Genomic DNA, 9709 nt, shown 5'->3' with positions numbered 1-9709 from the left:
CCTAAAATTTATTCTCCTAGACACCCTCAACTTTTAGATCTATGCCATTTTTTAATAAAAAAAAACCAATTACATTCAATAAATAAATAAATCTAAAATATGTAATGTGAATCCTTACTGAGGGCTAAAAATGTAATTGAGTCGAGGAGCCTTTATTTATTTTTATTTTTATTTTTCAGATCGCCAAGATGTCTCCAAGAAACGTGCAAGCACATAATTGGTCTGTCACCTGCAACCAGTCTGGCAATTCCAGCTCCTAGACACCCGGACACTCCCTGCTTTTGAATCTTCCGCCATCTTGGTCGGTTGCCGGTCGAACGGAATAACACAATTGTCGAAAAGCGAATAAAAAAATTGCAAAGAAAAGAAAAGAAAAGAAAAGTGCTCTAGGGGGAGGCTCTAGCTGAATCTCCTTCCAAATAAATCAAAGAATAGAACCCTAATTTCCCAATCTCAGCGTCTCTACAATTAAGGTTTCCAGAGACAATTTCTCAACAATCAAGGTTAGGGCTTTCTGATTTCTCTTTGATTTGGCTTATGCGTACACAGGCACGTGCCACATATGTATTAGCTTGTGCATTTTTGTTTTTGGTTCTGATTTAGCTAAAAATGACAGTTTGTGAATGCAATATGTGTATTGGTTTGATATGTCTGCAAATTTTAGAGCTAGTAAATGGGCTTGTTGTTTTGGTTGTTATTTAATGCTTTTCTTGAATTCTGAAAGCATATTCCAAGGTTTAGAGAGATATGTTTTTCCAAGCCAAACATGTCGACAGAGGAAATCTCATGTGAGTTGGGTTTGGAAGGATATGCCGAGGAGTTTTTTTTTTTTTTTGGATAAATTATTCCTGTGTTTGCTTTTTTTGGTTAAATTATTCCTGCATGTAACCAATCAGTTGTACTTTTGCCTTCTTAAGTTCCACAAATCTGTTAGTGTTTCAGACAAGCAGTCTAGATTGTATAGCGTGATTGCTGGTGTGCATATCACATTTTTTTTTTTTTTTTGGTGTCATATAAAATAATAATTTGTTATCCTGTGGTCTGTGGACATGGATCTAAGGGTCGTTCTCGCCATAGACATGGGCGGTCAGACATCACAAGTCCGAATATTCTATAGACAGCGACATGGCTACACGGTTTTCTTGCAAAAAAAAAAAAAAAAAAATCTTAGTAAAACAGACCTAAAAGTAATAACTATGTACACCTTGTTAAAAATGGGTAAGAAAAAAATCGTTCTGGGGATGTCGCGTGAGGAGGCAATGGAGAGGCGATTCTTCGTGGAGGCAAAAGCTTTTGTCCTTTCCATGAAGGAAGGTGAGGCGGTGGTCTTGTTGGAGGGAAGGAGGAGGGGCTTCGCCGGTTTAGTGGTTTTGGGGGTTCAGTGTACTGGTTAGCTGGTCGCGATGGTGGAAATGGTGTTACAATACCATTGTTCGGAGAGGGGGTAATAGGGCTGGTCGATTTTTGGAACTGGGAGTTTTTGCAGAGGGTGACTGGAAAGGGCTGATTATGCTTCCTGAGGGGCGTGAAGGGAGCGGATGGAGCCGTATTGCTGGTGAACTAAGTAAGGTGCTGGGTTTTCTTGATGCCAAGGTTGTTGCGTCTTTTGGAGTACCATCTTTGATGGGAAAGAATTATTGGATGAAGGTTGGGCCTGGTGTGGATATGGGCGAGCTGTCGTATGCGGCAGTGTTGCGAGTGGAGGCTAGATTTTCAGCGACAACAGAGACGATAGCGGTGCCTTCTGGTGAACCACTGGGTAAAGACCGACATTCGGCTGGTAATCTATTGGGTAACATTTGTGACACCCATCCCTCTGCAAGAGGCAATGTTGAGTGTGCAGCTGATGTTGCGGACGGTGGGGCGGAATTTCAGCAAGGAAAGGAGCCCTTCGCTCAAGGCAAGAAGACTTGCCTCTTCTTTGGTCGTAGAAGGGTCAACTCTTGAAGGTGAAGGAGTAGGTGGAGAGGGCTTTGCGGTTTTATTCTGGAAGGTTTGGAGGGTGCGGGCTGGTCTCCAGGCTTTGCGCTAAAGCGTAAGCCCATCTTTGGTGGGCAATTCAAAGGGGGGAAAATTTGGGCTCCTAAACACAAGACTAGGTCCAAGTCTCATTTTAAACCTAAATCCAATTTGGGTTTGGATCTTGAGGGGAAGCCCACGGGCCATGTCTATCTGAGTGGGGATATTAGCATTCCCATCTTGAGTGATGATCCACCGGAGAAGATGCCAATGGTGTCTCTAGCTATGGCGACCGCGTCTGGTATAGTCTAGTGTGATGGGTTGTCTCTGGTTTTCGAGTGGCCTGTCGTCCAGCACATTGAGCCTTTTTCGGTAAGGTCAGATGAAGTTGGGTCCGCTCTCTCTACCGTCTAGTTAGATTGTAGCCAAGACCTTGCCAGAGATTATTTAAGGCTAGGAGATAGTGAGTGTAGTTGTTCGGAAAGCTCCTCCGGCGAGGGGTATTCTCTGAAGCAGGTTTCTCAAGCTAGCTCGTTGTTGTTCGTCTAAGTTGGGTTTGGAGAAGGGAGGTGTTATCAGCCCGTCAAATTTGGCTTTGTCGGCGGCGCTGGTTGTAAGGGATGATGGGGAGGATGGGGATTTCAGGTTGCCAGGATTGGTTCAATCTCAGAAGTGGCCAGTTGGTTTTGGTTTGTCTTTGGAGCTGGTGGTGTGGGATCAGGGAGGTGATTTCTGGGATGGGAAGGGTGGAGATTTTCCTTACCCTTTTTCCCTCTACCATGCCCTTGGATTGGGCTTTGGGTTGCTATAAGGATGGGTGTCCTGTGGTGGGGGCTCGTGTGAGGGGATTGAGGATAAGACTCTTTTTGATAAGTAAGTGCAAATTTTATTAAAAAACAGCGTAAGGTGCCCCTAGTACACACGGAATATACAAGAAGCAACAGCCTCAACATTGACCTGACCCAAGCACAACCCACAAAAAACCCAACCCCTAAGCCCCTAAAGCTCCTAAAGCTCACAACCCTCAATCTAATCCAACCGCCTATGCTCCTCATCAAGTGCAGAGTGGTAGGCCCCAGTTTCCGCCTCTTGCTCCTTTGTCCCGAACCATCGAAGAGCAAAACATAGACCACTCCAATGGAGAGAGAAACTGGGGACCACTCGCAGAATTGAGAGGACGAGCTCGACTAGAACAATCCCCTCCTGAGACACCACGATTTGCTAGAGGAAGAGAGGACGAGCTCGACTTGATAAACCCCTGCCTGAGAAAGCCCGTATCTTCTTTTTCTCCTTTACCCATCGTCGACTTCGGCTTCCTCCCTTTGCACTTGTACTGAATCAGAGCCTTGACCATGGGTTCTTCTAGAGATGAGATTGGAAGAACCCTCCCTTCAGGCGAGCCCATCTCAAGCGAAACATGAGGACCCAAAGCAGACCCAGAGGATGAAATCAGAGATACCGTGGAAGGCGTCTTCGGTGCCGGAAAACGAGAACAAGCTGCAGAAAGACCGGCTACAGGACTTGAATACCCTGGGATTACCGAAGGGGTAGACGCCTCACACGGGGTAACCGAAGAAAGGCTTGGAGGGGCAGACGTCAACTCCGGCCGAGGAAAGTCCCCATCGACGACTGACGAATCCGCACCCACTGAAGCTTCTGAATGTTGCATTGCTTTAGGTCTGGGTCTCGGCAAGAAACGACCTAGATGGAAACCTTTGTTTTTGAGGCCCAAACCGGAACCTGAGACCTGACCCAAAAGCTTCCCCACCACTCGCCCAAAACCAATTTGAACCCAATCAGCAGTTTTCTCCACGTGTGCAAGTTTGAATTCAAATTAAACCCCTTTTTTGAAGCCACCTTGCCTCGAGCAGAGTGATGCGCTGGAGACCGTTTCTTACATAGCGGACAAAGGGAAATGCCCATGTCCATCGGAGCAACCGGGATGGGCTCCAGAAAAGAGCAATCCATCGCCCTTCGTGGATCCTCAAGGACTGCACTTCTCAGCACCGGGAGAAGGTCAAAAGCGCACAGCTCTGCCAGCGGAGCCCTCATCTTGGGCTGTCGACCACCCACGACGGAGACTGCATTCGACCTCAGCACTTCCGCATACGAAGGCCTCGACCCCTTAGAAACTAAACCCAATCTTAGCCCTTCCCCCTTCCCATCCTTCTTAACCATCGCAGCCGAAGAACCAAACCTACAACCCACCATGGCCGAGAGGTATTCTGCGGCCTTTCTCTGCTTATCGGAGAATTTATGCCAACCCCATCCTCCACCCCCCTCAGGAATCAAAATGTGCCCTCTCTAACTGCCCATCCCGAAAATTTACGCCTCTAAGAAACGGCCCGCTTTATTACCACCTCTCCGAGCAATCAAGACTTTCGACCCTTCCTTGAAAGACTTGACAAAATCTTGATCTTCTGGGACACCCAAAAGAACATCCAACGTCAACGCAAGCCAACCGGAGAAATTTTTTTCTCTTTTCCTCCACTCGTAGTACCGACGCCCCAACCAAAACCGAGAAATCAAAAGACTCCGACTCCATAATAAAACTCTTCTCCATTGCAAGAGACCCCCAAAGCTCAGGCGGCCGGCCCAAAGGAGACTTACATTGTCGTCGAAAGAATGAGCCACCCAAGTAGAAAACCACAGGCAAAAACCCCTACACGCGAAAACGAGTGCGACCCAAGAGAGCCTGAGAACAGAGATCGAACCCCGCACAGTAGACAAGAGTCTAAGAAGGCGGAAGAGAGTGATATCCTAGCTAGACGCGCTCTCACGCGCCGACGCTATGGCAGAGAGAGAGAGAGAGAGAGAGAGAGAGAGAGTGTAAAGGCTCAAATGAAAAAAATTGAGGATAAGACTGGCTTTCTTGATAGCCATTGAAGAGGATCGTCCTCGAGAGGTAAAGAGTGCGTGCTCTAAGTCTAGAGGTAGAAGGGAGCTTTTGAACTTAGAATGCTCCATAAACTGTGACATTCCAAGCGCTTCCTCTAGGTGTGGGAAAGGCAAGGCTTACGTTATGTAGCGTTGTGTGCTTCGTGTGGGTTTCGGGTTAGAGGGGGTTTTGGGTCTAAGGACTTTTGGTGTTTTGTGGGTTTCGGGTTTGAGGGCTTTTCGAGTTTTGTGGGTTTTTCTTATTGTTTTGTTTGCCCGTTCTAGTTAGGTGCTTTCTATCTATGTATTTAGGGGCGCCTTCCGCTTTTTATAAATTTCCATTACTTATAAAAAAAAAAGAAGTGAAAAAACCTCTTAAATATGCATACACTCTAATTAAATGAAGGCGGGATCTTTTACTAATCTCCAAGTGAGTGTGGTACACGTTGAAATGAGTGTCTCATTCTCATGTATACAATACACCATTTTTCAATAGAAGTTTTTTCGGAATCATAGATGTTATCCTATTGTCTGGGAATTCCATAACTTTCTAAGGACTTCTATTCTTTGAATAGGACGTTTATGCAGCCTTTGGACTTCTTTCATTTCTAAGCCTATGTCTTCTTTGTTAAACACAACATAACTATAATAAATATTGAGGGCAGTAATAATATTTCTTACATTTGTTCGTGCCCTTTTCTGATTTATCTGATAGATTGCTGCCAAATAAGATATCATATGGCTGGTGCTGGTCACAAGAGTGAGCTCGAATGGGTAGAGAGAGTTAAATCAGATGGAGCTGTTCCACTTCTTGAGCCAGATAACTGTCTGAATGGTTGGGCTTCCCCACCTGGAGACAAGTTCATGGTCAGAGGTCCAGAGTACTTCTCAAACAGGGTTAAAATTCCTGGTGGTGAATATCTTCTAAAGCCTATTGGCTTTGATTGGATTAAAAGCTCAACAAAGATTGGGGAGATCATGAACCATCCAAACAGCCGAGTCAGGAAAGTTATTGAGGATGAATTTCCAAAAGGCAATAAGCCTTTTGTTTGGGCTTTCAATTTACAGGTCCCGAGCAAGGACAATTACAGTGCCGTGGCATATTTTGCTGCCACAGACTCTATCCCAGAGGGGTCTTTGATGGATCAATTCTTGAAGGGTGACGATGGATTTAGGAATTCGAGGCTTAAATTGATAGCTAACATTGTCAAGGGCCCTTGGATTGTGAGAAAAGCAGTTGGGGAGCAGGCCATTTGCGTAATTGGGCGTTCTATTTCCTGTAAGTACTGTTTAGCAGAGAATTTCTTAGAAGTTGATTTAGATATTGGATCCTCCATGGTTGCGAGTGCCATAGTTCACCTGGCATTTGGTTACATCACCACACTTACAGTCGACCTGGCCTTTCTCATTGAAAGCCAAACACAATCAGAGCTTCCAGAAAGAATATTAGGTGCCGTAAGATTCTCAGAGCTGAACCCCACTTCGGCTCAGCCAATTGAACCATCATCTGGTGGAACTGCTGCTAATTTGCAGTCTTCTCTGTCTACACGATTGTGGAAGTCAATTGGCCAGGGTTTTACCCAGATTCTTCACCCTGGTGCTCAAGAAAGTAGCTCTCGCTCTGGCTCGGCACATTTTAATGGTACTGTTGATCATGAAGACAGTATCAAAGACATGAAGAACTGGTAAGTGGTAAAAATGATTAACGCATTGAGAATTCATCAATTTTTATCATGTAAAGGCAATTATTTGATTTTATGGAAAAGCGAGCATCAAGCAGATGCTTTTTAAAATTTTTTTTTTTTTTTTTTTTTGATCTGTGCATGAGATCTCTTTGCATTTTTGGTAGTGCAGAGAATTAGGCAGTCATCTTCTTAGAAATAAACTGAATATGCATGTCTGATCTGCCTATTAATATGCAACTTCTTTATTAGTACTTTTTTTTTCACATTCAATTTATTCTCCTCGGACTTGAGTCTCGACTTTCTTTGCTGATATCTCCTGAAATCTTGCCAATAGTGATTGTCACTGCTCATTCATTCCCTGATTTTCTACCAATGAAAAAGACCCTTTTAGGCCAAATGTTATTCACATCTTAAAATTTGTTCTGGTGCTTCCCTGCCAAGTAGATGTGCACAATACTTTGCTGTCAGATTTATTACCTTCAGTGATCTTTTTATGGAATTTGCAATAAAGATATACAGACATTGCTTGTCCGGATTTACGAGGCTTATTTTGCAAATAGTCATTATATGATTTAGATTCTGCAGCGGAAGCTAGGTTAAATTTGTATCAAATCAGAGGGTCGGTAGTTGGTTTCAGCATTAAAAAATCTCAGTTTCCTTTTTCTACACGCTACTGACAGCATTAAACAGAGCTTTCTCAGTATCGTTTTTGTAGGTGAAATTTTGAGGAACTCATGTTATGTCTAACATTTGCATTAATGGACATTATTATAATCCTTTTTTCTTTATCTTGATGGTTTTGAACTTACTAATACAAAACCGGCCATTTAAATGTTTTCCAATGTGTTTATCTTCTCTTTTTGATCTTTACATTTTATTTTATTTTATTTTATTTTTTATGGAAAATGACATAATATTCATGTTGGCAGATAAAGCAGGTCGTGAAAGTGCAGTTGAAGCTTAATTTTTTACAAAATTTGTGGGCCTTCCTTTGTTCATGCTATCTGTTTCTCTTAAAGGCGAGTCATTAAGCCGTCTTTTTCATTAGCAGGATTTTAGTTTTAATGCCTTAAGTTATATAATATAGCAATTGCTTTGTATTTTTTTTTTTTTTTCTTGTCAGGATAGTAATTACCTCTTTTTTTTTTGGTTTAGTATAGTAATTGCTGTCTGTTTATAGTTAAGAAAGTACATATGAAGGGCAGTAGGATGTTCTTTTGTAATGATCGAACCATATTATGAGTAAAAAATCTATTTGATTTTTCTTTCCCTTAAATTTGCCTTCAGAATTCTGGGTTGTTTATATCTTCTCTAATTCAGTTTCGTTTATGTGGTTCTCTAATGAAATTGAAGCTTAACTGCTACTGAATTTATTTAAGCTTCTTCTTACATTCTTCTTCTTTTTTCTTTTTCTTTTCTTTTCTTTTTCTTTCTTTCTTCTTTTTTTTTTTTTTTTGTGAAATTATGAATGTAAAAAACAAAATTTAAAAAAATTGTTTTAAAAAGGAATATAGATTTGAAACTATTTTTCGTGAGATTGTATCTGCTTTCTTTTTGAATGGAAATTTTATGAAATGTAGAGCTGATTTTTTTAACAAATTTTATTTACCAAACTAAAAGAATGAAAGAAATATTAAGATCAGTTATACTGTTCATATGTCTAATTTTTTTGACGTTGTGAAAATCCTTAAATTGATGTCACTAATTAAAATCATTAGGAATGTCTGACAAAACCCCGAGGATTTGCCAGGCACATCCTTCTTTGCATTGTGATGTCTATCTCACGAATATCTTTTCTGAGTTGGCATGTTTCATTCGCAATTTTTTTTTTTCTTTAATCAAGAGTAAATGGAACATATCAACTCAGTTGAGATGTACACAAGATGGACGCTAGAATGTAAAAAAGTATTTCATTTTGTAATAAAGCATACTATGTCATAATTTCTTTTAAATTGCCCAAAAAAATAACTAACAAAAAAAATAAATAAAGCAACGTTGGAAATTATTTCCGATAATGTTAGAAATTATCTTATAGAGAAGAATAACGTAGAGTCATGTAGAGCTTGTTATTGCGGCTTTTTTCGTTAGAGAGAGAGAGAGAGAGAGAGAGAGAGATACTTAAGTCCAATATTAAAAAGATATTATAAATGTAAGTTCAAAGACGGAATCGAATGGGGCCTAGGGAACCACAGCTTTTAGTATAATAATCCCCAAAACGAGTTTAAGAGCTTGTTTGAGATTGCGTTAAAGAGCTTAAAAAATATTTTTTGTGCAAAGTAAAAATTGGTCTGTTTTGTAAAAACTCAAAAAAACACTTGCTTGACATTTTTCTTAGAGAAATAAATGCACTTTCGGAAAAATCTTGAAAATGAAATTTTTTCTCTAAAGCTCTTTATGAATATAAAATTCCATTTCCCAACACAATCACAAACAAGCTCTAAGTCTTTGTTGCAACTTAAGTTTCTGATGAGTGTCAAATATTGCATATGTAGACTCCTTAATTTGCATTTACTAAACCTTTAGTTTTGTTATTTTCTAATATTTTTGGTTAGTTTTGCTATTTTAGTATTTTGCAGGTCATTGAGATAAAACAAGAGCTTTATGGTGAAAGAAAGCACACTTTGAGAAGACCTAGAGGATGTGGGTATGTTCAACCAAATCAAGGAGAGGACTAAATCGGAATTTCTCTAATTGGAGTCAAAATCGGATTAGAATTCAGATTCTGCACATGTCACAATATTTTGGCCATAACTTTCAGTTCAAGTATCAAATTACGGTGAATCAAGTGGCGTTGGAAAGGTAACTCAATTTTCTACAAATCCTTATGAAATAGGATTTTCTTAATTCGGACGTCTGCTATGCCAAAAGTGCCCCGCAATAAAAGGCTGCAAATCTGGACGGATTTGGAGTCCTTTTCCTTCTTGGATTGTGTTTTGAGTTTCCTACTCAAACTATGAGACTAACCTCCAATTTTTCTAGGAATTCTAGGGCTTCTAGGATTTGTTTTCTCCCTATAAATAGACCTCTAAGGCTCAAGAAAAAAGGGGGTGAAGTTAGAGTTCAAATATATTTTCTTCTTTTTAGTTTTTCTTTAGGGTAGGTTTTATTTTCAATAGCCATGTGTAGCTAATTTTTCAACTAAGGTTGAGGATGAAGCCTCACTATTGAAGAGCAACAATATTTTCATG

The 9709-nt window shown here is 40.8% G+C and overlaps 1 protein-coding gene across 2 annotated transcripts; it reads left to right on the top strand.

Moving 5' to 3' along the window:
- The first annotated feature begins 227 nt into the window (after positions 1 to 227).
- LOC133878945 (protein ENHANCED DISEASE RESISTANCE 2) lies at positions 228 to 7797 on the top strand. 2 transcript variants are annotated; one of them, XM_062317513.1, is made up of 3 exons: positions 231 to 503; positions 5552 to 6521; positions 7451 to 7797. In XM_062317513.1, coding segments are annotated over exons 2-3 (948 nt in total). In that variant the 5' UTR covers positions 231 to 503; positions 5552 to 5574; the 3' UTR covers positions 7452 to 7797. The 2 variants fall into 2 exon arrangements, with proteins under 2 accessions (XP_062173493.1, XP_062173497.1); XM_062317509.1 differs by lacking the exon at positions 7451 to 7797 and having other exon boundaries at positions 228 to 503; positions 5552 to 6525.
- Positions 7798 to 9709: the final 1912 nt, after the last annotated feature.

This window comes from Alnus glutinosa, chromosome 1 (genome assembly GCF_958979055.1).
Source record: "Alnus glutinosa chromosome 1, dhAlnGlut1.1, whole genome shotgun sequence".
Lineage (NCBI taxonomy): Eukaryota > Viridiplantae > Streptophyta > Magnoliopsida > Fagales > Betulaceae > Alnus > Alnus glutinosa.
Note: the sequence above shows the minus strand (reverse complement) of the source record. Positions and strands in the feature narration are given on the sequence as shown.